The 27,620-nt window shown below is 41.8% G+C and overlaps 1 protein-coding gene across 1 annotated transcript in view; it reads right to left on the bottom strand.

The window, feature by feature from the left end:
* Positions 1–7,510: 7,510 nt before the first annotated feature.
* Positions 7,511–27,620, bottom strand: part of LOC121283382 (myosin-IIIb) — a 167,815-nt gene continuing 147,705 nt past the window's right edge. Inside the window, exons 26-30 of the mRNA XM_041197943.1 lie at positions 25,003–25,092; positions 17,970–18,135; positions 12,379–12,732; positions 9,971–10,096; positions 7,511–7,873 (exon numbers count right to left, since the gene is read on the bottom strand). Coding sequence (XP_041053877.1) covers positions 10,004–10,096; positions 12,379–12,732; positions 17,970–18,135; positions 25,003–25,092 — 703 coding nt within the window. The 3' untranslated portion in view covers positions 7,511–7,873; positions 9,971–10,003. The remainder of the gene's footprint in view (positions 7,874–9,970; positions 10,097–12,378; positions 12,733–17,969; positions 18,136–25,002; positions 25,093–27,620) is intronic.

Genomic DNA, 27,620 nt, shown 5'->3' on the forward strand with positions numbered 1-27,620 from the left:
AGCATCCTTATTGAAAACCACCAGTGGTACCAGGATTGGCTGCTACACAATAGAACCTTTTCAGCTCGCACTCCTCTACATGATCTTTCTTGCTACAAAGGAGGAATCCACGCTAACAATCTGAGAGGCCAGTTTCTTTGAGGCAGCATTGCTATTATATATAAACCTGCTTACTTCCCAAAAAAGAAGAGAATGAGGAAATCTATGTAATCAAACTCGATTTAGAATTTTCTTGAACAACATTCTGTCTTATCCAAATGTCAATAAATCACAAGTATAGACAGATTGAAGGAAAACTTAACAGAATGTACAATTGCTTAATGTAATTAATTGGGTCAAGCAGAAAGGACACTTTAAAATATGTTTCAGACAAAGTTTTGGACATTTATCCCTACTGCACCATTCAGTTTCATTACCATATTGCGGCACTGTCCCACGCATTGATCTCGGGAGACATCCTGTTCCCACCATCAATGCAGCATGTTAGAAATCTGTAAACATGATTCACAATGCACTGCCCAGATTGAACAAGTAAAGATTTACATATGCAGCATTTGGAAATAAGGGATGATGACCATTGGAGTGATTTTTTTAAAAATGAAGATGGCCCTCATTTTCTTAATGATTTTATCCTGCTTCCCATTCACTAAATTGTATTCCCCACACTACATACTGTCTATTAAAGGATGGACAGGCAGAGTTCTCCCACTTCTCTTGGTTTCCTTTAATGCTGCTTCAAAATTGACCGCAAGAAAATGTAATAAATTCTATCAAACACAATGAGAGTTGTCATTTTTCTAGTTATGAGCTTTGCTGTTGTGCTCATATTAGCAGTACTGTATTTTGCCTGCTGGATATTGTCAAAACATTGAAGAAACTGCAACATATTCCACTCATTGTATAAATCATAGAAGGCGCTTATGCTAATTGAAAAATTCTTCAAAATTGATCAAAATAAAATTTAAAAAAAAATCAAGCATTCTGAACAAAACTCTGGCATATTATACCAAAGACAAAGTTTGCACTGAGTAACTTATTGACAATGCGCATCTTCATAACAGTAGCTGTATGTTTAGGATATTATACAGTGAACTGGGTACTTTGCAAGTTGACAACAACAGAACATGATGGAGAGCTGGAAGAAATTGTGTTGATGATGGATCAACTGGTGCATCTGAATGTAAGCAAGGGTAATTTGATGGGGCAGCAGATATTTATTTGTCTATTACCTTAAATAGGCCAAGAAATATATTCAAATAAATGGTGATTTGAAGTTCATATAGCACACAGCATGGCATAACTTTCCCCTCTATCTCCAAATTAAAACAGGCACTAATTGTGCTCATTATTGCTCACTACCTTTTAAAAGCCTTTGTTTAACCTCAGACCAAACCAGATGGAACAAAGTCTCCTCTTTACAACCTTTAAAGTTGCCAAATATGCTGTACCTTTGGAGGTGTCATCTTTTGGATGAGACCATAAACCAATTCCCTATCTGTCTGCTTGGATAGATGTTAAAGATCTATTTCATGGTGCTCTTTCCAAGGGAAAGGGCGTTATCCCCAGTGTGCTGACCAACAGTTATCTCTCAATCATCATCACAAAACAGATTATCTGCTTGTAATCACATTGCTTTTTGAGGAAATTTGCCCTGCACAGATTGGCTTCCACGTTTCCTACAACAATGACTTCACTTCAAAAGTATTTCATTGGTTGTAAAGTGCTTTGAGACATAACGTAGTTGTGAAAACGTTCTATACAAATGCAAATCTTTTTTCTTTTTAAAAACAAAGAGATGCAACAAAATAAAATTACTGCTAAAATGGATTGTGCAGCTGGGAATACAGAATAAGCGTTCCAAAAAATCAATTCTAAAAGCCTGAGTTAGACCAAGATGATGTACAGTTGAGAAATGCCAGTTCCCAATGCTGTTGGAACATACTAAACCACAGTATCAGGCCTTTGACATTTAAGGCAAAGATTTAGGCTACAAGAAGTTTCCTTAACACTGAAAATTGGAAGAGTATTTCGCCACCTTGTGGTGCAATACAATACATAATTACAAGCAGATTGAAGTCTTGGCTTGCAAGAGCCAAGGTTCGCAGTTTCATAAAGAAACAAGGCTTGCATTTATATTGCACAACTACCAAACATTTCAAAGCACTGCACAGCCAATGAAATACCATCACAGTTATAATGCACAAATCACAGCAGCCAATTTGTTCACAGCCAGCACCCGCAAACAGCAAAGTGATAATGACCAAATATAGAGCTAGATTTTATGCACCGCTGGTGGGTTTGAAGGTGGGCTGGCTAATAAAATGCAACACATGGCCATCTCGCCCTCCCCCAACCTGTCTCTGGGTGTGGAGGCATCAGGTGGCCCAGCAGCACTTGGGCATTTAAGGCAAATTAACGGCCACTTAATTTACTCATCCCGTCTCCACTATTTATCAAGGCAGGGGAGGCCCAAGCCAGGTTGTTAGCCTGGCAGCTTTTACTGGGTGAGCTGGTATTAGGCAAGAGGTGGGTCCACTTTGGGGGTCATTGAAGATCCCCCCCCCTCCCCACTTTAACTTCCCTGGCTGCTAAAATCTGGCCCCCGTTTCCCCTCCATGGGGCCTGTCAGCCAGGCCCTACCTATGCCTTGGACTTTCCTTCAGCCCAATCGCCATAACTTGCTTACCTTTGGTGACTGGCTGTAATCCCAACAGTGGCCACCACTCAAATCTGGCACTGCTGGGACTACAGAGCTGCAAGCCAATTTGATTGGCCACCAGCTCTATGAGGCAGACTTGCTCCCCAGATAGGGGCAGGTGTCTCACCCTGAGCCAATTAATGACCCACCAAGCACCAAGCATTAAATAGCAGCAGGGCAGCCAGCCTTTGTGTGGTTGCGCTCCCGACCGACTTTTTAGTTCGGGGGGAAGAGGGTGGGGTAGTGGACCGAAGTTGGGGGTGGGTGAGGAGGAAGGTAAGGAACATGGCATGGTGAAATCCAACCCATGGTTTTTTCTGATGTTGATTGAGGGGATAACTCCAATTCTCTTCTTTAAAATAGTGCCATGGGATCTTTTACATGCACCCAAGCAGGCATTTAGGGCATGGTTTAACATTCTCATCCAAAAGATGGTTGCACCAACAGTGCAGCACTTCAGTACTGTGCTGGAACGCCAGCCTAAATTTTTGTGCCCAAGCCTGGGAGTGGGTATTGAACCTGAAATCTTGTGACTCAGAGGTGTGCCATCTACTGAGCTATGGCTGACACTCAAATAATGCATATACACTCTTTTCACAATTAAAAAAAAATCAAAAAATAATAATCTGAATAATTTGATGCTTTGGATACTAGGTTATGGAGCAAGGTTCAAGCAATTAAATTGTTTCTAGGTGCATAAACATGAGGCAGGTTTTTAATAAATATGCAATGTATAGATAAAGGACATTCGTTGTATTTCAGGTTTAAAGTTGACTAGGAGTCTCAACCCCTAATAACAGGTCTACCCTTCCAAGTTCTACCAGTGCTTACCTATCAGTTCAGATATTGAGTTAAAATCTGCCAGAATTAGTCCAGGATTTCCTTCATCAGGGGTGTCATTCTCAGGCCACTTTGACCCTAAGGGTTATCCTCACGTTAAGAGAATAGTCTCCAACTGGTCATTAGACAACAGGAAAGTGCAGATTGGAATGATCAGTAGAAGGCAGCCATTGCTCATAAGTGACATAGTAAACAGCAGCACTCACCACAGAATGAATATATGCCCATAAGTTTCTAACCATGACTTTACACCTTATGAACGTTCAAGTCTAGTAACACATAGCAGACCGTGCTTTGCCAACTGCTTATTTCAGTGTGGGAAAGGCTTTGTCAAGGGAAAATTACTGTGGTAAATCTGATTTCCCCTTCAGGTAACAGGCTGGGGTCCTGCATCCTCTTAGTAGTTTCTCCCTTTTCACCACAAACACAAAATAGCTTTCCCCTCAAATCAGCCACAGGAAGCCCTTCTGTTACACACCTAGGAATTTGGAACTATAAAAAGGGGAACTATTCAGATACGTGCTTCATCAGCTACAAGTTTAACCTGCTCTGGAATTTGATGCATGATAAACTTGTCAGAACAGATGACTCCCGAATCTTACAATCAATGCTTTTATAATTTATTCTTGTGTCACGAAAAGTCCCAATATTGCATTGCTTGACACACGTCACCACATCATATCGGTTAAACCATTATTGAGAATGGTAAATGGCACACACTAGATTCCCCCAAAAAATTGCCACAATACCTTAGTGCCTGGAACAGACATTTTGAAATAAATATTTTACAATGCTATCCAATAAAGCATTGATAGAAACATCAAACAAGATGGGTGTTCAAGAGAGACTAGTACAGTGAGGTGCACACTTGCTCAAATCTTGGATATATTCCTGCTAAAATCTAATATTAACTGTATATTTTCTTGATGATCAGTTTGAGGGCTGCATGAGTTAATTGAATCGAAGCCCTATAGAAAACAATAAAACCATGCACTTGGATTTCCTGAGTCTTATGGCGCTCTGATCTCAAATAGAGTCAAGACTGGTTTGACATAGTTCTCAATGAAACAAAGCTTAATCTGTTCCTTGATTACACAGGAGGCCTCCAGAATGTGATATACCTGCTTCATTATTCCAAAAATCCTTTAAGAAATAGTGATTAAAAATGGAAAATGCTGGAAATTTTCAGCCGATCTGATAGCATCTGTGGAAACAGGCTTAATGTGACTTCATCAGAGCTGCTGAGAAGTTCCAACATTTTCTGTTCTTATTTCAGATTCCCAGCATCCAGTGTTTTGCTTTTACATTAGTGAGGTTCCTCAAGAGTTTAAAAAGACGGGAGCAACAAAAGCTGGAGGAACAGCACATTATTTTTCAATTAAGAACTTTGCAGCATTCTACACTCAACATCAAGTTCAGCTTCGTTTTCCCCCATGGGATGTGGACGTCACTGGCTGGGCCAGCATTTGTTCCCCTCCTTAATTGCCCGTGAAAAGGTGGTGGTGAGCTGCCTTCTTGAACCGCTGCAGTCCATGTAGTGTAGGTACACCCACAGTGCTGTTGTGGGGGGTTCCAGGATTTTGACCCAGCAGCAATGAAGGAATGGCGATATATTTCCAAGTCAGGATGGTGAGTGACTTAGAGGTGAACTTCCAGGTGGTAGTGTTCCTATCTATCTGCTGCCCTTGTCCTTCTAGGCAGTAGTGGTCGTGGGTTTGGAAGATGCTGTCGAAAGAGCCTTGGTGAATTCCTGCAGTGCATCTTGTAGATGGTGCACACTGCTGCTTTTCTGCGTCAGTGGTGGAGGGAGTGAATGTTTGTGGATGTGATGCCAATCAAGTGGGCTGCTTTGTCCTGGGCGGTGTCAAGCTTCTTGAGTGTTGTGGGAGCTGCATTCATCCAGGCAAGTGGGGAGAATTCCATCATACTCCTGACTTGTGCCTTGTCGATGGTGGACAGGCTTTGGGGAGTCAGGAGGTGAGTTACTCGTCACACGATTCCTAGCCTCTGACCTGCTCTTGTAGCCACATTATTTATATGGCTAGTCCAGTTCAGTTTCTGGTCAATGGTAACCCCCAGGATGTTGAAAGTGGGGGATTCAGTGATAATAATGCCATTGAATGTCAAAGGGCGATTTTTAGGTTGTCTCTTGTTGGAGATGGTCATTGCCTGGCACTTGCATGGTATTTATGTTACTTTATACCTCTCACTAGGCACATTGTTGTTTCATAACTTGTTCCATTATCATTCTATTTTGTATTGCATTATCATCCCTTTAGTTATTTAATATCTCTTGCCTTCGACCCTATCACACATCCCTACTCCTCTTCCACTTTTACCTTTCTTCCTTGCTTATAACCAATTACACCTGCAACATTTTGCCGTTTTGAGAGAAGGTCATAGATCTGAAATGTTACCTCTGTTTCACTCCCCACAGATAATTTTCAGTATTTTCAGTTTACAGTTCAGATTTCTACCATCCACAATGTAACCTCCTAGTTAAACTATCCCTAGTTCCTAAGAGTTTAGTTATATGTGTACGTGCGTGTGTGTGTGTGTGTGTGTGTGTTAGGAATAAGGTATATTTTTAAGTTTAAGTTTAATTTGTATTTTTGTGTTGGTTAAGAAAGGGGGGGGGATCTTGGGTTTTAGTTTCATTTTAAAAGTTGCCTGCAAGTTTGTGGGTTTGTTTGTATACCTGCATTTTAATGAGGTTTTATGACACTTCAAGTAGTTTAAGAAAGTTATGACAAAGTTAAAAACTGGGCTGTTGCCTAGCAACAGGAAGGCCACACAGAAACAGAAAAACAGTTTGAGTTCAGTTGGTCCTTATGCTTTAAGGTGAAGGAAGTGGTTTAAGTCTCTCTTTAGCTGGACATACTAGCAAATTGCTAAGGAAAATTAGTCTAAGAGTCTTAAGACGAGTTGATCTAAAGTTAAAGTAACAGTAAACGTCGCGTGAGTTCTGGATCTCAAGGGAGATACCAAGTTGTCAGCGGTCTACTGGCAGAAGGAACTGCAGGGAGCCGGTCCTAAAGAAAAAAAGAGAAAAGGTCCAGGTAGAACAGTCTGGAAAAGATCCTGTTAAGTGAACTCAAGAGTGAGGAGCAGAGGAAGGCTCAAAGCTTAAATGGAGAAAGCTGCAGGACACAGACTTAAAGCAAAATAGACCTGCAGAGAAGCCAGAAGATCCAACGAGACAGTCAAGGTTGGTGACTCTTTACTATGGACATGCAAAGCAGCGGTGTTCTGTTGGCATGGCTGAGTATGTGGGGGGGGGGGGTGGTGTATGAAAGGCACAGCTTGAATGCATGTGGCCATCTGAGGAGAGGAACAATGGAAGGAAAGTTTGAAACCCTGGAGGTGGACCCTTGCGGAAGGCATCTGAGAGAAAGTGTCATTTGGGGGAAGATTCCAAAGTGGGTTCTTCGAAAGTGGAGACTGAAAGTCCTTACGTGAAGGACAGAGTTCAGTGAGACCAGTTGGCGCTCAGTGTGACAAATGCCTGGGGGGAGTTGATGAGGGATCCATGGCATCTGTTTGGGGTGGTATCTGTCACTTGGTTTCAGAGTGTGGTGTGCCTGACCACAGGTTGCTTATTGGTTTACATGGACTGTGTACTTATTGCGAACAGGAGAGTATAAGATAGATTTTGTAACTTGTGTTATCCTTACAAATCTGTATATATTTGTAAAGGTATTGTTATGGGTGAAGGAGTATTGTAATATAGTTCATCTTTTCTTGTTTAATAAATGTTTTATTCTTTTGTTAAAAGTTAATCAGCTGACTCATGTGACTTTGTTCAGTAGCTACTCTCCACGTTTCTAAACAAAAAATAAAAGTTAGGATCTATCAGGCTGGGTTCCACCCTGGGATTTGGCTTGTCCAGTAGTGTCAGCTGGGATAATAACATTAAATATGAAGGAAAATTACTTTCTCAACAGAGTCGCAATGAAATTAAAAAATAACTATTGACACTCACATTGTAATTTTTAATAGTTGTACAAATTATTTACCTGCATACACATTTAAGAACAGATCAATACCGTCCAAAACCACTGGTTACAGAACATGTATGGAGTGAAAATATAAACGCTTCTTTGTAACGAGCAGCTTTTTGCAGATTATTGACAATACTTTGTAATGTGAAAACACTGTACAAAAAAAAATTGTGCAAAAAACTCATTGGAGACAGTTCAATATGTACCCAGCACATACAGGTGGAGATAAACTTGTTTCATTAGAGAAATAGAAAGTATCTTTTTTGCATCAGTAAACATATTGGAAATATCATCTTTCTTCGGCCACATTTCGACACATACCCCCATCTTCAGCCTGAAAGATAATTGTGCAAATTGTAACACATCAGAAATTCCACGAAATGTGTGTCAACTTCATTAGCCCATTCTGTTAGAACCCAAGTGAGATGAGGGGCTGCTTTTTGTAGTTTGGTGACAGTACTAATCTCTATGGCAAACAAATCTAGTCAGAGAAGCTCCATAAAGCACTAAAGTCGATACCTTTGTAGTTATAAATTCTATAATTGACAACTCTGCATGTTTGTAAAATTAATAACATTGGCAGGAGTTAGATCATACGTCTGGAGAAAAGCAAGAAAACATACCCTCAGATAATGCATCAGATACAATTAGAAACTGAAGTTAAATGCATTCACTTTTGAGTTTGTAAGGTTTCTGGAGTTTTCAGAATTGTGACTTCATGTCCACAATAAATTGAAAATTGAAAATGTGCTTTTATCATTGATAGAATATTAACAAGGAAGTAATCACATTTCATAGCAACAATGCCAGTTCCCCTAAACAATTATTTACAAAAGTGGACAAATCCACATTGGACCTGTACAAGACATTGACATCTGACTCACTGTGATACCCACTATGGCATATTCTACTAAGTTATTCAGCAAATTGTGTCATAAATGTGACACCAGTGGTTCAGGACAACAATATGGCATTTGTCAATGTGGCCATTTCAGTGAATTCTGGTCAATCGTATTACGGACCCACCACAACTTATGCAATTTTCTCATTGACAGGAATTTTGAGAGAAATCAGACCTCAAAAAATGTATTTTTCTAACATCTTTTTGTTAAAAAGCTATATTTAGCCTCATCATCTGACTTGATTTTCATTAACTTAGCGGTGGAGAGGATAGGACAATGTGAAACTCACTCCTTCCTCACATCAACGGCCTCTTTCGCTCACTCAGCCCTATCCATTTCTCTATGTGAAAACCCACAGCATATTTGTCATCTTTATTCACAATACGCACCTCCAGTGCATATAAACCTCCATTCCTCACAATGAATTATTTCATCTCTATCTTCTCCATACCGTTTATTGCAGCAAACAACCAAAGGAAGGTTTTTACTTCCCGCCAAAACCTAGGTTCCACATGGGCTAATTGAATTTTAATGGATGGAAAGTCAAGGGGTGGAAGCTTGACTCAGTCATTTGTATTTCTTTTGGATAGCTCTGCATCAGGTGTGCTGGATATGTAATCTTACCATGCCCTTGCCAAGACCAGCGCATATTCTATTCTGTTGTCCCCATTGATGGTTTGAATTTAGTCTTCATTCACCAATGAACATTTTTGATCTCACTCCTCTGATTTTGAGTGAAACTCCAATATCTCCACCATTGTTGGAATTGCCTGCCTAGTTTGTGCAACGTAACCTAATTAACAACTCTTTAATCACTAGATAAGACCAATCCCTGCAACACTTGAATGCTACTCCCATGCCTGGTGAGCTTAACACCCCTTTTTCACCCCAGTAAATGGGAAGAGGAAAAAACTGCCAGGCAAACCTCTCCAACTTCACCAGTTCCATTGCGATCTTTACTGTCCCTCCCTGCCTTTTTACTATTACATCTAGTGAGATAATTCTACGCTTCTAGCAGGAGGAGAACCTGGGTTAGAGAAGGGGCTATAACAAGGGCTCCATGCATTTGCAGCTCCTCACAAAACATGAAGTATCTTTCTGAGCTTTCCTCACCTGCAAAAAAGCAATGGCATTTGTTTCCCTTCTTCTTACATCCTCTCTGTTGAAATCACAACTCATCACAGTCTCTTATTTGTTGTTCGATTCTTTGCCAGGAAAAGACAAAATGATGAAACCTTTTGCTTCCATCAGTATAGCATTCAGTAATATAGCGCATAATTCAAGACCATCCCACTACAGTATTCCAACAAGTGTTTTTTTAAAAAAAACATACTACCCATTGTGGAATAGGGCAATAGAGTATCAGTTATGAGTTGATCATGAGGCCAATGATAATAAGGCAGAATTGATGTGTGTAAAATGTAAATGGTATACACAGGTCAATAACCTGCATATTGTTTTGTTGCTCATACATCTTGTAATCTGAACATCAGCATTATTAGAAGGTCTCTGATCTTTATCTTACAAACCATTTATTTCTTATTGTAGTGTTCTGATCCAAGTTATTGAGGTCTGTAGCGCTCTTTAAACTGCTTGGGAGGTAGTTCCGGCACAACTTCCTCTCTAGGGTTAGGGCTGTGAAATGCAGGTTGATGCTGCAAAGCCAAAATATTTACAGTTAAGCAAAGGCCAAACTTCAAACATTAAATTAATTGTTATGCTTTTAAATGAAATTCAAAGTATTTAAGAAGAAAGCCCCACTATCAAAACAGTTTAAAAGCAACTCAACCAATTAAAAGAAATAGGTTTGATGTTGACATTTCCTTATGTTTCCCATCATCAATCTCAAAGTTTCTCAAAGTCCTACAGGAACTGGTAGCCTACGGATACTTTCTTCAATGGTTATTTTTCATCCATGATTCTAAAAAGTCAGTGTCAATGGACTATTCAACAATTAAAGAATATATATATAGATATAGCATGCTCTGAATATTCTAGAAGAAACAGAGTATTGATAAAATGATATAGGGAGTTATTGAGCCCCGTGGTATGAGAAGACTGCATTACGTTCTACTGAGCTCAAAACAACATGGGAGAAATGTGTTCACCTAGTGCCACTTCCAGCTCAAGCTCTGGTAAATTGGGCAGGACCCAAAAAAATGCTCTCGATGATGGAGAAATTCTAACTGTGAATCTCAGTAAACTGGCTTAGGATTGCTTAACTATGGTGATGGTTCTGCATATGTCAGAAACCTGGATGAACAAAAGAAAAATGGACAGAATCTGTAAAATCTACTGCTACTGCTAATGGCATATTAAAGATCACCTTGCTGATATATAAAACAAAAGAAGAAAAAAAATCAAACAAGTTAGTCAATACTTGTAACCATTTCATACAGAAAAACAGGTTCTTGTAAAAGTTTTTTTTAAGTTAATAAAATTTCATTTTTTATGACTGATCCAAACTTAAATGGCAAGTGCTCGGAATTGAGTTTATCGTCACGTACAGTATGTCCAACTAATTTCAGATTTTCCATACACTGGTTAAAACGTTTTCAGAAGATCTCTTTTTCCAGGTGAACAACAACAACTTGTATTTATATAGCACTTTCAATGTAATATAACATCCCATGACACTTCAGTGAAACATTATAAACAAAATATGACACTGAGCCACATTTGGAGATATTAGGACAGATGACCAAAGTGCAGGTTTTAAGGAGTGTCTTAAAGGAGGAAAGTAAGGTACAGAGGCAGAGAGAGTTAGGGAAAGAATTCCAGAGCTTAGGACCGTGGCAGCCGAAGGCACAGCCACCAATGGTGGAGTGATTAAAATCGGAGATGGTCAAGAGGCAGGAATTAGAAGAGCGGAAATATCTCGGAGGCTTGTTGGGTTGGGGAGATCACAGAGGTAGGGAGGGGTGAGGCCATGGAGGATTGTGAAAACAAGAATGAGAATTTAAAAATATAATCAAGGCCAGTGTAGATCAGCAAGGAGAGGGGTGATGGGTGAAAGGAATTTAGTGCAAGGCAGCAAATTGGATGATGTCATGTTTATGGCCAGAAGTGCATTAAAATAGTCAAGTCTCAAGGTAGCAAAGGAATGGATGAGGACTTCAGCAGCACGAGTTGGGGCAGGGGTGGAGACAGGCAATATTCCAGGGGGTCTTAGCGATGGCATGGGTATGTGCTTGGAAGTTCATCTCACGGTCAAATATGACACCGACATAGCGAACATTGTAGCTTATCCTCAGTTGTCAGACAGAGCAATGGAATCAGTGTGAAGGGAACTGGGCTTGTAGTAGGGTCAGAAAACCATGGCTGCAGTCTTCCCTATATTTAATAGGAGGAAATTTCTGATCATCCATTACTGGGTGTTGAATAAGCAATCTAACAAGTTAGTGACAGTGCGGGGGCAGGGGAGGGGGGGTTTCGAGAGAGGTGCTGAGATAGGGCTGGATGTCATCAACTTACAGGTTAAAATGTGTTTTCAGCTGAGGTCACCGATGGACAGCCATGTAAATGAGAAAAAGGAGGGGGCACAGGACAGATTCCTTGGGGAACACTGGAAGTAACAGTGTGGGAGCTGGAAGAGAAGCCATTGAGGCAATTTTCTGGCTACGATTAGAAAAATAAGAATGGAATCAGATTCCTTTTGAAATTTAGCCAAAATGGAAGAAAACATTGCAACAGTTTTACTTTTGCTCTCCATTTCTAGTAATACTGAAATCTCATGATACTCATTAGACAACGGTATCCAAGGTGATAAATACTAAATATTTCACAGAATTCTGAAAAAAAATTGTATTAACTCTGTCAGGTGTAGTGACCATGTTGTGATAATCAATGATTGCACTGAATACATTGAATTTCTAAAGGCAACCTTTGAAATCCAATTCTCTAACTTGCAGAGAGCAAAAACAACAGATATACATACCTCAAGAACTTGCTGAATCTCCCTCATTGCTAAACGTATTGATGGGTACAGTCTTGGGAATGTGCGTTTGCTTCCTTGATGCTCATCTTCAATCCAGTTTTCTGAATTAATTGCAGTTGTTCCCCCTGAAGCAGCTGCCTGAAGCTTTCTGTCTGCGATCTTTCTCATCACTGGTGGCTTTTGAGCCTGCATTGAAAACTGTGACTCAGGTGGTACAAAAAGCTTAGACAGCTCATTGTGCACTCGGTCATGAATCGAGTCACCAGCCACAGTGTCAAAACTTGAATTTTCTTCTGGGTTGATTTTCAACGAAAAATGTCTGAGTTCTTCGTAATCTGTCTCATTGTCACATTTCTAGAAGGAAAAATACTGTATCACTATCTAATCTTTAAAACATAAGAAAGGTAAACTAAATTAACATCGTTCATGAATGTTGTAATGTGTTTTAAGTGTCAGTTATAGGTACCTTCACTACAGTCTGGTCCCAGAGGCAAATCCCATTGCAAGTCCTGAGCACATAATCCAGGCTGACTTTTCAGTGTATGACTTAGGGAGAGTTGTATCGTCAGAGGTGCCACATTTTGCACGAGTTGCTAAACTGAGCTTTCATTTTTTAAAAAATTATTATTCTTTCATCGGATGTGGGCTTCGCTGGCTAGGCCAGCATTCCTAATTGCCCTTGAGAAGGTGGTGGTGAGCCATTTTCTTGAACCGCTGCAGTCCGTGAGGTGTAGGTACTCCCACACTGCTGTTAGAGAAGGAGTTTGAGGATTTTGACCCAGCGACAGTGAAGGAACAGTGACATATTTCCAAGTCAGGATGGTGAGTGGCTTGGAGGGGAACTTGCAGGTGGCGATGATGGCCTGCATCTGCTGCCCTTGCCATTTTACGTGGTAGAGGTCATGGGTTTGGAAAGTGCCAGTATGAATTTGAAAGAATCATGTGGTGCAACTTGAAGGACAACTGGAGTTTTGTTGCTCTCTGGACTAACATTCTTCCCTGAATCAGCATGACCAAAAACAGATTGTCTGTCCACATATTGACTTGTTATTTATGGAACTTTGCTGATAACAAAATGTGTGGAATCCTGGGCTTTATAAACGGAAGCATAGAGTACAAATGTTAAGCTCTGCTAAGCCTATACAAAGCAAGCTTTCAGCCACAGCTGCATTATTGCGGCCAATTCAGGAAATCATACACTTGGAAGGAGGCGAAGACTTTGGAGAGGGTACAAAAATATTTACTATAATAGTTCTAGGGACAAAGGATTACAGTTACGCTGATAGACTGGCAAAGTTAGAGATGTTCACCTTAGAGCAGGCTTTCAGTAGATAGTTAGAGGTGTTTGAAAATCATGATGGTGCAATAAATGGCAGCAAATTGGTAATGTTAGACTAGGCTAGGCTGTAAATCTAGACGGTTTGGTTGTTGGAGGCCAGTCATCTCACCACTACCACCCTCCCCACCCCAGGACATCGCTGCAAGAGTTGCTTTAGGCGCAATCATCTTTAACCCCTTTGATGACCTTACCTCCATCATAAGATCAGAAGTGGGGGTGTTTGCTGATAACTGCACAGCGTTCAGAACCATTTCCAAATCCTCAGATAACGAAGCAGTCCAAGCCCGCATGCAACATGACTTTAACAGCATTCAGGCTTGAGCTGATAGGTGGCAAGCAACATTCATGCCAGAATGTGCCAGGCAATGATCATCTCCAACAAGAGAGAATCCAACTGTTTTCCCCAAGGCATTCAATGGCATTACCATGGTTGAATTCCCCCACTATCAATATCCTGGGGAGTTACCATTCAGCAAAAATGTAACTAAACCAGCCATTTAAATGCTATGGCTACAACAGCAGGTCAGAGGTTGGGAAGTCAGCGGTGAGTAACTCACCTTCTGACTCCTCAAAGGCTGCCACAATCTACAAGACACAAGTCAGGAGTGTGATGGGATACTCTCCACTTGCCTGAATGAGTGCAGCTCCAACAACACTCAAGCAGCTCAACACCATACAGCACCCACTTGATTGGCACCCCATCCACCACCTTAAACATTCACTCCCTCCAACACTGATGCATAGTGGCCAGCAGTATATACCGCCCACAAGATGCACTGCAGGAACTCACCAAGGCTCCTCTGACAGCACCTTCCAAACCCAGCTTCTCCACTGCCTAAAAGGACAAGGGCAGCAGATGCATAGAAACACCGCCACCTGCAAGTTCCCCTCCAAGCAACACACCATTCTGATTTGGAATTTCACCATCATTCCTTTATTGTCAGAGTCAAAATCCTGGAACTCCCTCCCTAAAAGTACTTTTACGATCTAACACCTATACCACATGGGCTGCAGCGGTTCAAGGCAGTGGTTCATCACCACCTTCTCAAGGGCAATAAGGGATGGGAAATAAATGCTGGCCTTGCCAGTGATGCTCACATCTCAAGGACAAATAGAGGAGTAACTTGAGAGAAACTGCTTCCAATGGCTGAAGGTCAATAACCAGCGCATAAAGGTGACTGAAAAAAGAACCAGAGGCGACATGGGAAATAACTTTTACGCAAAGAATGGTTAGAATTTGGAATGCAATGTCTGATAGGTCAATGGAAATAGATTCAATAGTAGCCTTTAAAATTGAATAAATACTTGAAGGAAAAAAAATGGCAGGGATAGAGGAAAAGAGCAAGAGAGTTGGATTAACTGGATCGCTCTTTGAAAGACTCGATGGGCCAAAGTGGCCTCCTTCTGTGCTGTACTATTCTAATAATAAAGCACTTCAGGACATCCTGACCATATGGTAAAGTGTTGCAGAAATGCAAGTTGTTCCTTTCTCTGTATGTTATTTGAATTTTCTTGCTATTTGCTGTAGTTGTAAATCCTGGACTTGAGGTTTAAAAATGAAAATTCCAACTGTGTCTGACATACAAATTATTTACTCCTAAAGGTCGTGTTGTATCTATTCTTCTTTTATTATTCATTCACGGGGCTTCGCTGGCTGGGCTATCATTTATTTCCCATCATTCATTGCCCTTGAGAAGGTGGTGATGAACTGCCTTCTTGAACCGCTGCAGTCCATGTGGTGTAGGTTCACCCACAGTGCTGTTAGGTGGGTGTGTGTGTGTGTGTGTGTGTGTGTGTGGGGGGAGGGGGGGGGAGTTCCAGGATTTTGACCCAGCAACAGCAAAGGAACGGAGATCAACTTGTTAGATCAAGCATTTGGCTTGTGAAGTACTTAGTGTTGGAGAGGAACAAAAACTACACAGAAAACCATATTTGGCCTATTGTGGTATTTTCACATTTTTATTCCATTTCCTTTGCTATGCACTATGAACAAGCCAACTCAGCAGTCCTGACAAGTAAATAAAAATGTTGATTGACTACAGGCTATACTGAAAAGACGGTAGAATAATCTTTAATTTTTGGGGTGTTATGGCAGTGTGTCAACTTCTTTTGAAGGAAGCACATGTTTCATTGTTGTCCTGTCTTTTTAGCCACGCACTTTTTAAAAGCTTTTACATTGGCTTGGTTTTAATTGGATAGGTTCCATTGGCTTCCAGTTTCTTGTCCGAGTTTCAATTTTTCATGTTAGTCATGTGATCGTCAACAATGTGAAGAGGAATTGTAACTGAGTCGGATGCTATCCACATCCAGAAAGCACAGATATTTTCCTCTGCGTGCAGCCCATTCTCTCCTCACTTTCCCTGTCCATCTCCTCCCTATTCCTCGCCATTTTCGTATCGCTAACTCCACTATCGCTTACCTTCTCCCCACAATTTCCCCGTGACATTTGGTGTCTCCCCTCTGTTTTCCTGTGCTCACATTGGCTCCCTAGTCTTATAAGCACAGCAAATGCTTCTAAATATAACAAGCCTGTTTCCTAGCTCAGTGCCAGGAAAGTAGTGAAAAAAGATGACATCAACGGATTGAGAAAGCTTGGCAGTGAAGGCCCGATCATGAAGGCGGCCAGGAACAGCAGAGTTGGGAAGAAGGAAAACTAAAAAAGATGGCAAGAGTCAGGTCTTCAGCTACAACAGGGTCACAAGGGGGGTCCTGTTTCCTTCATAAAAAAAACTAAAAATATAACAAATACAAGCTTCAAAAAACTAAATCTTTTCTGGGCTTTCAGAATGTGGGATAAAGATATAACCAGATTTCAAACAGTAATTTGGGCCAATTTGTTTTACCTGAACAAAATATAAGCTTGTTTGGGGTTTACACATGGACCAGCAGCTGTAGCACCGGAATAAGGACTGAAGACTTGTGCTCCAAAACTTGAGATGCCCCTAGCCAAGCTGTTCCAGTACAGTTACAACACTGGCATCTACCCAAAAATGTGGGAAACTGCTCAGGTTATGCCCTGTACACAAAACAGCAGGACAAATCCAACCCAACCAATCATCACCCCATCAGTTTGCTCTTGATCGTCAGTAAAGTGGTGGAAGGGGTCGTTGACAGTGCCATCAAGCGGCGCTTAGTCAGTAACAGCCTGCTCACTGGCGCTCAGTTTGGCTTCCACAAGGGTCATTCAGCTCCTGACCAATTACAGCTGAATCACCCACCATCAACATCCTGGGGGTTACCATTGACCAGAAACTGAACTGGGCCAGCCATACAAATACTGTGGTTACAAGAGCAGGTCAGAGGCTGGGAATTCTGCGGTAGGTAATTCACCTCCTGATTCTCCAAAGCCTGTCCACCATCTACAGGGCACAGGTCAGGAGTGTGATGGAATACTCTCCACTTACGTGGATGAGTGCAGCTCCAACAACTCTCAAGAAGCTCAACTCCATCCAGGACAAAAGCAGCCCATTTGACTGACACCTCATCCACCACCCACAACATTCACTCCCTCCACCACTGATGCACAATGGCAGCAGTATGTACTATCTACAAGATGCACTGCAAGGCACCTTCAACAGCATCTTCCAAACCCACGACCACTACCATCTAGAAGGGCAAGGGCAGCAGACACACAGGGACACCACCATCTACAAGTTCTCCTCCAAGCCACTCAACATTCTGACTTGAAAATATATCATCATTCCTTCACTGTCACTGAGTCAATAATCCTGGAACTCCTTCCTTAGCAGCACTGTGGGTGTACCTACACGACATGGACTGCAGTGGTTCTGGAAGACTGCTCACCAATAGCTTCTCAAGGGCAATTAGGGATGGGCAATAAATGCTGGCATAGCCAGCGACACCAACATCCCATGAAAATATGAAAAAATGAATACCAATGTAGGAAGGTTTGTTAAGTGGAAGTAAACATTTACCTGTTATTGAATGTAATTCTGCATAAACTTATCAAACCTGTGAAAACTCGTTAAGTACAAATTTTCAATACCAACCTCATTTTAGAATTGTCCCTTCGATAACAAGAAAACAAAGTGAATTAGGAATCTAGCTGGAATTTGGAGAGACAGGGAGGGTCAGTGTACCCATGATGTGGAGTTAGTGCTACGGTTGTTTATTTTTTAAATAGTCAGCTTCTTAATGAAAAAACAGAGGCAATTAACCCAGAATACCTTCTGGCACCACATGCACACTGTAAGATAGCTCAAGATCCTCAAAGAATGTAACAATTACTTGCCTGCCCACAAGGTGTGGTAAGGACTTCCATGAATGGCTGAATTCCAACAGTTTTATAATACTCCACTAGGTCAGGTAGTGATGGGTGGGCCCTATCTTCTCCCAATATCACATACTTCCCATTGGGCTGCATTTCAATCATATAGTGTCTGCACCGATCTACACCCCTGAGAAAATAAAACACATCAAAAGTTAATGATTCCACGTGAATAGTCTTGTATTTTTGAGTTTATGATCCAGACAATGGATTTTTGATTCTTGAGTTTTGACTGAATTGCGAACCTAAATCACATTTACTGTCAGATTAAACCAGATTAGTAATTACATGCAAGCAGTTTTACCAATACTTAAGGTGGATAGACACCTTGAAGGAACCATTGGCCCCAACTACGACCAAGTTGGGATACAATATTATGCACCATATCCCTACATAAAAACCCTGCAGTCTCCTACAGGAACAGGTGGGAAGCATTTTAAGAGAGATCAATTTTATAAATACAATTGCTTCTCAATCATAGTATATCTCTGACTCCTAAAGACACTTCAGCAGAGCATTTTCTCCCCCTAGAAGTTAAGTGGTGATTAATTCAATCTGAAACTGTGTTTCTTGAAATACAGTCATTCTATCATAGCTACTACCCAGGGCGTCGCTTGCAAAGCCAGTTGTTTCTTGCCCATCCCTCACTGCCCTGGAGGTGGTGATGGTAAACTGTCTTCTTCAATACAATGGAGTCACTTGATAGGTCATATCTGAGGGCAGTTCAGAGTCAACCACGTTGCTGTGGGTGTGGAGTCACTTATACACCAGACTGGTTAACGACAGCAGATTTCTTTGCTAAGAACATTACTGAACAAGATAGCTTTCTACAACAATTTACTAGTTTCATGGTCACCATTAATAGCACTGGCTTTTTTATTCCAGATTTATTTAATTAACTGAATTTAAATTCCCCAGCTGCCATGGTGGCATTTGAACTCAAATGGAGAATTTTCTCCCCGTTGGGCGGGTGGGTGTGGAGCCAATAGCCGCCTGCGATTGGTGTCGCACCGCCATTTTACGTGGGCAGACCAATTAAGGCCCACCCAGCGTGACGCACACCCGGAAGGGCTCAGTGCTGCCTGTGCAGGCCGGGGGTGGGGGGGTGGGGGGAGGGAGAGTCAGGGCCTGTGCTGTTTCATGCATATGCTGCCTCAGGGAGATTAATTCCACTATCAAAAATTGAAAAGAAGAACAAATAAAATTGTTCAGATATGTCCCCTCATGTCACATGAGCTGAGACATGTTTATGAATTTTCTTGAAACATTTTAATGAATTAATAAACTCTTCATGAAACCTCATCCTTCCTGTGGATGAGGTTCCATGAAAAATGCAAGGCCGCCTGGGCTCTTCGCCTGCCCGCCAGCCTTAAGGTTGGGCAGGCAGCCCTGACAACTACTTCAATTAGATTATTAATAGCCTTAACAGGACTTTGACAGTTCGGCGGGCGCGCAGTCAACTCCGGTACGCACCCACCAAACTGAAGATCGGAATGACGCATGGTGACGTTGAGATGCACGCCCGACATCAATGTGCATCATTTTACGCGTTGGCTGCAGGGCCCGCCCCCACACACCGAACAGAAGATTCTGGCCCAAGGCTCTGAATCATTAGTAGAGGCCCCTTGTTTACTAGCCCAGTAACATAACACTATGTTAGCACACCATGCCCAATAACCTGTTGTATAAATGAATAAAAGCAAAATACTGCAGATGCTGGAAATCTGAAATAAAAACAAAGCGCTGGAAGTACCTAGCAGGTCTGATAGCATCTCTGGAGAGAGAAACAGTGAATATTTCGAATCAAATATGGCTTCTTCTAACTGAACTGTTTTTATTGTTGTATAAATCGAGGGTAGTTGTGCATTTCAACTACAGAGCTTCAACTACTAGAAGTGAAAGTTTGGTTTGGCTATTCCAGTATATATATATATATATATATATATATATATGTTTGTATGATTGGGGAAGCAGTTATACTTTGATATCCAGATTAACAATCCATCCAACAGCTTCAGATGATGTAGTGTGAATGGTTGTGATGTCACCAGGAATGGATCTCTAGGGCATAAGTTCAGTATGTGGGCAATGGTCTGAATTGTTAGCCATAATCACAATTTGAGCTGTTCCTCATGTTCTATGGTTGGAGCAAGTAGCCACATCTTCCCTGGCCTGTCCTCAAAGAACTTGAAGGTTGTCCAGAGTGTCTGTGGAAGGTTAAAACCTGGGACCTCACCACTCAGGTCAGTTACCAGGATGCCATTGGTGATGTTTGCAGTGAACCTGGAGGTGAGCCACTGAGAGGTGGCGCTGTTGTCAATTTGTAGATTGTGAAGTATGTTCCAATAGTGGCTGCAAGATCTCAGGTGGTGCGTGGGTTTTTTTATTGAGGTCTGTGGCAATGGAAATGCTTTGTTAGCTGTCAGTCCATTGTGTTCTTCGAGGAGGATGTTTTCCCTGCATACATCAGGCGAGTCAACGTGTGCTACCATAGGAAGCCACTAGAGTTGCGTTGGTCTCAACATTCTAGAAATAATCGTCATGACTGCCACCGGGCTGATATCTGCCACATTTGGTTCCTGAGCCAAGTTGAGCAGCAGTGCTCTATTCTGGTAATACAACAACTTAGTGCAGCTTTCAGCAAACTTATTGCCTTGATCTGCTGATGAAATAGTCCCCACAGAGAATAAATATCATTGGTCAAATATTTCTGCCACAATAATGTCCTCCCAAAAGGTTTCAGGAAACATTTCTGCTTTAAAACTTCAATTTATTTGATGGATAAGCTTCCTTGATTGGGATATCAAAGAAAAAACAGATCTACAATTTGTGTTCATATCTGTATTGTGTTATAACTTCCTATAGTGCCCCATGCAATGAAGGTTCCACTGTTCATAATGATTTTTGTTTTCCTTCTGCATCTATTATGAAGAAAAACTTAACTAAAATACTACTAAATGTATAGAATAATTTTCAATTCAGAGGCAAGGATATTGTATTGATTCAAAAGAAAATTTGCTGCCATGCTGAAACAATTACCGTACAAGAGGGGTTTTGATGGATCAAATTGCTCTCTCTCTCGCTTCTAATATCTTGGCATGATTAGACATATTTTGTTCAGTCAAGGCTAATACCTTCTCTCCCAGCTAAAGGAATTACCATGAATTTCTAAACAAGGTAAATAGGTCAGAGAATCATAGAATCATTATAGTACAGCTGAAGGCCATTAGGCCCATTAAGTTCATGCTGACTCTCTGTAATTCAGTCAGTCCCATTCCCCCACTCTATTTCTGTAGCCTTGTAAGAGATCCAGTAGTTGTAATAATACTTGTGTTTATATGGTATCTCATCCCAAAATGCTTGACGTGTATTTCTGAAGTTAAGACAAATACCACTGCCCCGCAAAATAGCAATGCAATGAATGGTGAGAAATTGGCTAGTAAATTAGCTATCTCGCTTAAGACAAAATATGGTCAGAACGTGAGGAAACTAGCTTACTCTTCTTCAGCATCTATAAGCCACAAGCCATTAGACATTGGAGCAGAAATTAGGCCATTCGGCCCATCGAGTCTGCTCCGCCATTTAATCATGGCTGATAAGTTTCTCAACCCCATTCTCCTGCCTTCTCCCCATAACCTTTGATCCCCTTACCAAGCATGAACCTATCTATCTCGGTTTTAAATACACTCAATGACCTGGCCTCCACAGCCTTCTGTGGCAATGAATTCCATAGATTACCACTCTCTGGCTAAAGAAGTTTCTCCTCATCTCTGTTCCAAAAGGTCTTCCCTTTACTCTGAGGCTGTGCCCTCGGGTCCTAGTCTCTCCTACTAATGGAAACATTACAAGGGATCTTTAATGTGACGAGCCTTGATTTAGTTTTGAATTCTCAACTGGAATGTTCATAAATGTGACCCATGTTAGTGCTGAGAAATGGACCACTTCCAATTTCAGGTTATCAGCATCAAATAGTCCTAGGTCAGGTATAAGGCAATCAGATAGAGAGAAGGCTCCCTTTACTCTGCCCCAATAATATATCTCAGCCCAAACTCAAAAGTGCTCCTGCTATACCAGTGTGGCAATTTTTTCTATTTACCACAGACCACCCTGTAGTCTCAGAGCAAAACTATCAATTATTGCCAGGCTGGGGACTGTTTTGTGCTATAGGTCATGGACATAGGAGTGCTCAAACACATTTCACACAAGTGTGGGCGGGTTTCAGAGGTGAAAAGCCAGCACCTAAACTACAGCATCACCCAGTTTCATCTGTCACTTGTAACAAAGCAGCATTTTCAATATTACGCTTGATTGTGAACCTGTGTGTTCAACCCAGTATAAGAGTTAAATCTACAACCTTCATTGAACAGAATACAACCTCAACTGACATTTCAGTGCAATTCTGAGGCAGTGCTGCATTTCTGGAGATACATCTTTCAGAGGAGACACTAACATGCCCGTTCAGGTCAATACAAAAGCTATTATGGCACTTTTACAAAACAGAGTAGGGAATTCAAGCCAACATTCATTTCTGAACCACACAAATAAAATTAAAAAGGGTCAATCACCTTATTGCTGCTTGTGGCACCTTGCTGTGTGCAAGCTCTGATGTTTTAATTTGTATAACAACAGTGACTATCTTTTTGGCATTTTGCAAAGTCCTACAGACATTTTAAAAAAGATGCATAAATGCAACATTTTTTTAATCTACCAAATAAGCCAATGTTGGCAGACAATATCAGAAGACAAGCTAGACAATAGGCTGACCACCAGCACTGTGCCTGCCATCATTCTCAATAGCAGTAACAGGCTAGAATATGACCCGTGAAACCTCAAACCCACCTGTAACTGGTAGACTTCCATGTTAAGCAGGACTTCACACTTACTGGACTAGAACAGTGCAACTAGAAATGTGCAATATAATGACTTGATGTCTACATTATTTATCCGAGAGTCAATGGAACAAAACAAGGCCAAAAAACTGATTGCTCAAAGTGTCAATCTCTTTAAATTAAAAACTATTTTAACCTAATAGAAGCCTTTATCTTATAGGGGATGGACACTGGTAATGCCAGAAGTTTAACTAAATTCAGGAAAAAAGGAATATGAGGGTCAAAGAGAGAGCATGATTAGTGAGTAATATACAAAAATCTCAAAAACAAACATATAAATTAGGAGCAGGAGTAGGCCACTCGGCCCCTCGAGCCTGCTCCACCATTCAATAAGATCATGGCTGATCGAATGTAACCTCAACCCCACATTCCTGCCCACCCCTGGCAACCTTTCAGCCCTTGTTCATCAAGAATCTATCTAACTTTGGCTTAAAAACATTCAAAGACTCTGATATGGACATATGAATTAGGAGGAGTAATAAAACACATTGTAAAATAGTAGTTATGGGAGAGGGACTGATAGGGCTGATTAGAGATCAGTGAGATGATCTTGAGGAGACAGTAAGCATGGCTGAGGAAGTAAAATGACTACTTTGCACGTGTCTTCACGAAAGAGGATGCTGCCAGTGCCAAAGCAAAACAGAAGGGAATTGCTCGTGGAGCTAGTGGAGAAATTGAATAGTACAAACTTAAATAAATAGGCACTGTAGAGATGGGCAGTGCTCAGAGTAGAATAATCACTTGGTTCAGATGAGAAGTAGCTTAGAATGCTGAAGGAAGAAAAGCTGGAGATAATGGAAGTTCTTATCATAATCTTCTAATTCTCCTTAGACATAGGGGCAATGCCAAAGGAATGGAGGGTTGCAAATGCTCAACTGCTGTTCAAAAAAGGGGAGAGGTATAAACCTGACAACAGCTGGCCTAACATCAATGGAGAAACCCTTAGAAACAACGGCCTGTAACTTCCGAGCTCCCCAGAGTTGGATTGGGGGAGGGGTGCCCCAATGATACGCTGGGAAACCCCTCTTGGAATTTCATAGGTAAGGTTTGCATGGCAATTGACCAGAAGTGCAAACTTCCTCCGGGCAATTGCTCTGCTCTGGGAACCATCTGAAAATGAGAATTAAATTGCAAACTGCAGATGGTTCAGACTGTATTACACCAATAGTGTAATCAGAAAAAGCTAGAAGAATTAAAACCTTTTCTAACTTCTGCATATCTATTGTAAAGACCCAGACAAACCCCCCTTTCCCCCACGGGACTCACCCCACCCACCAACTAACCAGGGGGTTTCCCCCATCTGCATGGGACTCCTCTCTCCTCTCCAGCACCCCAGTGGGCCCGATTCTCACCACCACACTCGCCCCAGGTCTGGCCCTCCCCTCGTGACCCAACCTGAGATTCTCCCCCGCCCTCCCACCATACCCAACCCAACTACCAAAGTCCCACCCCACCCCTCCCCCCACAAGGTCCCAGCCTCCCCACTCTACATCCCCTACTCCAAAGTAAGTCCAACACCCCACCACCTAACACCGAGATCCCACCAACCCTCCCACCCCCAAGCAACCCCCTCCCCCTACCCAGGTCAAACTGAAACGTTAACTCTGTTTCTCCACAGATGCTGTCAGATTTGCTATGTATTTCCAGCATTTACCATTAATATGTTAAGAACCAGAATTCAACTTTGTGCTACGGGGAGAAAGAGTGAGAGAGGAATGCATAGAACAATGCAAGGTAAGCCAAGCTGCAGAGAATTGCAGGAATTGTAATGTGAGTACAAATAAACTTTAAAGTTATGATTCATTTGCAGTATATTCTGACTAGGCTAGAATGATGTCCATTAACACTGTGCTAGCACACTGAAAGATGTCAAGTAACTTATAGCTGCTATTGCTGTTGGTGATAATTAACTACTTTTTGAATTAATCAGCTTGCTGTGTCACAAGTATTTCCATTTGGATTTTTTTGATGATGCTTAATATTTTTTAATGAATTTACTGCATAGCAGATGCTTTGTCAACTGGAGATTTTCATACAGGTAAATTTTAGTATCAAAGTACTGCTGCTGATTTTAAGTTGCAAAAAAAGAAATACTGAAGAAAAGTTACCTAAAGGTAAGTGTGTATCCTTCTCTACTTCCACTGACACGAATAAGGAAGCAACCTAAAGGTTGGTTTGCCAACAAATCTTCGCTCTCTCTGTAAATAACAGAATATAAAAATGAATTATTTTGATACACATGTCCAAAAAAGCAGAAACAGCTAATGTTAGAAGGGAAGATATTTAACCTAAATATCATAAGGCAGAGTCGATTTGCAGCAGATTTGCTCTTACGTCCTTGTAACACACCTATCTCATCTAATCCCCAAAGGCCTCAGAAGAGGTTAATGACCTTTGAGAGAATTTAAAATAAGAATGAAAATATGATAATTGATAAAACTGGGGAGGGGGGAGGCAGGGAGGAATAATTCTTTTGAAACTTTGCTCAATCATAATATCAATACCATTCCTTTTACGAAATGTATAAATTGAATTTAATATCTGATGGGTGGTCTGGGATGGGTGAGGAGCTTCTTTAACTGCCGCAGTCTCATGATCTTAAGACAATATTACCTCTACCATGAATTGGATTTGAAGGATCCAATTAATTAAGCAGGACAATTACTAACCTGAAAGAGATTAAAATGCATTTTTTTTGAACTGATGTTAAAGTAAAGCTAAGCAAACACAAAGAAGTTGATGGTTCTTCTCAAAAAAATTAACTCCTAAATGGCTCAGAAGTAAAATTTTAAATAATGCCATACATCATGTTCAGCTATTACAACTAATAATAGCTTGCAGCATCATCCTTTGCTCATCTTCACCCTTTCCTACTGCCTTTATTTCAAGGTTGCAAGGACAGACATGCAGGGGGTATTCTGCTTCCGGAGATTTGACAACCTCACATTAGACAAGTTTCTGGGGTGTGGCAGAACACTGATTTTCCATCCTTTGCTCCTGTGCATCCCAAACTATTATTGGGATACACATGGGGCAGAATTTTGAGGGCAGGTACAGTGGGTGATCAAGCCCCAACTGCAATTTCATGCTGGCGGGCCAATTTAGGTCCACCCAGAGTGAAACGCTGCAGTGCACTGGCCGGGAAGGGCTGAGCGGGAGCCTGTCGGCCGCCGAGTCCAATGGTGACCCAGCGGCCGGTTTAAAGATGGCCCAGGTAGCCCTGGAAGGCTGCCATGGAAGAACATGTGTTCAGCATTCCCAATGGAGTCAAATGCGGCTGGGCAAGGCAGATTGGTTGGCACTCAGGTCAATGTGCAGAAGTGTTATGGTGTGGCTGATCCAGCCCCCCCACTCCCCCCTTTTCACCCGCAACCCCGCGCCCCCCCTCTCAACCTCACCCGCCCCGCCCCCCCAAACCCAATCCCACCCCCCCCCGTGAATGGTGCTGAACATCTTGCAATCATCAGCGAACATCCCCATTTCTGACCTTATGATGGAAGGAAGGTCATTGAAGCAGCAGCTGAAGATGGCCGGGCTGAGGATACTATCCTGAGGAACTCCTGCAGTCATGTCCTGGAGCTGAGATGACTGACCTCCAACAACCATATTCCTTTGTGCTGGATATGACTCCACCCAGTGGAGAGTTATCGCCCTGATTCCCATTCACTCCAGTTTTGCTCAGGCTCCTTGATGCCACACTCGGTCAAATGCTGCCTTGATGTCAAGGGCAGTCACTCTCACCTCACCTCGGGAGTTCAGCTCTTTAGTCCATGTTTGAACCAAGGCTGTAATGAGGTCAGGAGCTGAGTGGCCCTAGCGGAACCTAAACTGGGCATCAGTGAGCAGGTTGTTGCCAAGCAAGTGCCACTTGATAGCACTGTCGATGACCCCTTCCATTATTTTACTGATGATGGAGAGAATACTGATCGGGCGGTAATTGGTTGGGTTGGATTTGTCCTGCTATTTGTGTGCAGGATATACATGGGCAATTTTCCACATTGCCGGGTAAATGCCAGTGTTGTAGCTGTACTTGAACGGCTTGGCTAGGGGCACGGCAAGTTCTGGGGCACAAGTCTTCAGTACTATTGCCGGAATATTGTCAGGCCCATAGCGTTTGCAGTATCTAGTGCCTTCAGCCGTTTCTTGATATCACATGGGGTGAATTGAAATGGCTGAAAACTGGCACCTCTGATGCTCAGGACCTCCATTGGCTGAAGGTTGTTGCAAATGCTTCAGCCTCATCTTCTGCACCGATGTACTGGCTCCTCCATTATTGAGGATGGAGATATTTGTGGAGCTTCCTCCTCCAGTGAATTGTTTAATTGTCCACCAGCATTCACAACTGAATGTGGCAGGACTGCAGAGCTTAGATCTGATTGTGGGAGCACTTAGCCCTGTCTGTCACTTGCTGCTTATGCTGGTCTGGATGCAAGTAGTCCTGTGTAATAGCTTCACCAGGTTGACACCTCACTTTTAGGTATGCCTGGTGCTGCTCCTGCACTCTTCATTGAACCAGGATTGATCCCCTGGTTTGACGGTAATGGTGGAGTGAAGGATATGTTTAGCTAACAGGAACCAGAGAGAAGGCATAAATGGATCATTTTCAGGTTGGCAATATGTGATGAGTGGAGTGTAACAGGGATCAGTGCTGGGGCCTCAACCATTTACAATTTTTATCAATGACTTGGATGAAGGGACTGAATGTATGGTTGCTAAATTTGCTAAT

This window comes from Carcharodon carcharias, chromosome 1, assembly GCF_017639515.1.
Source record: "Carcharodon carcharias isolate sCarCar2 chromosome 1, sCarCar2.pri, whole genome shotgun sequence".
NCBI lineage: Eukaryota > Metazoa > Chordata > Chondrichthyes > Lamniformes > Lamnidae > Carcharodon > Carcharodon carcharias.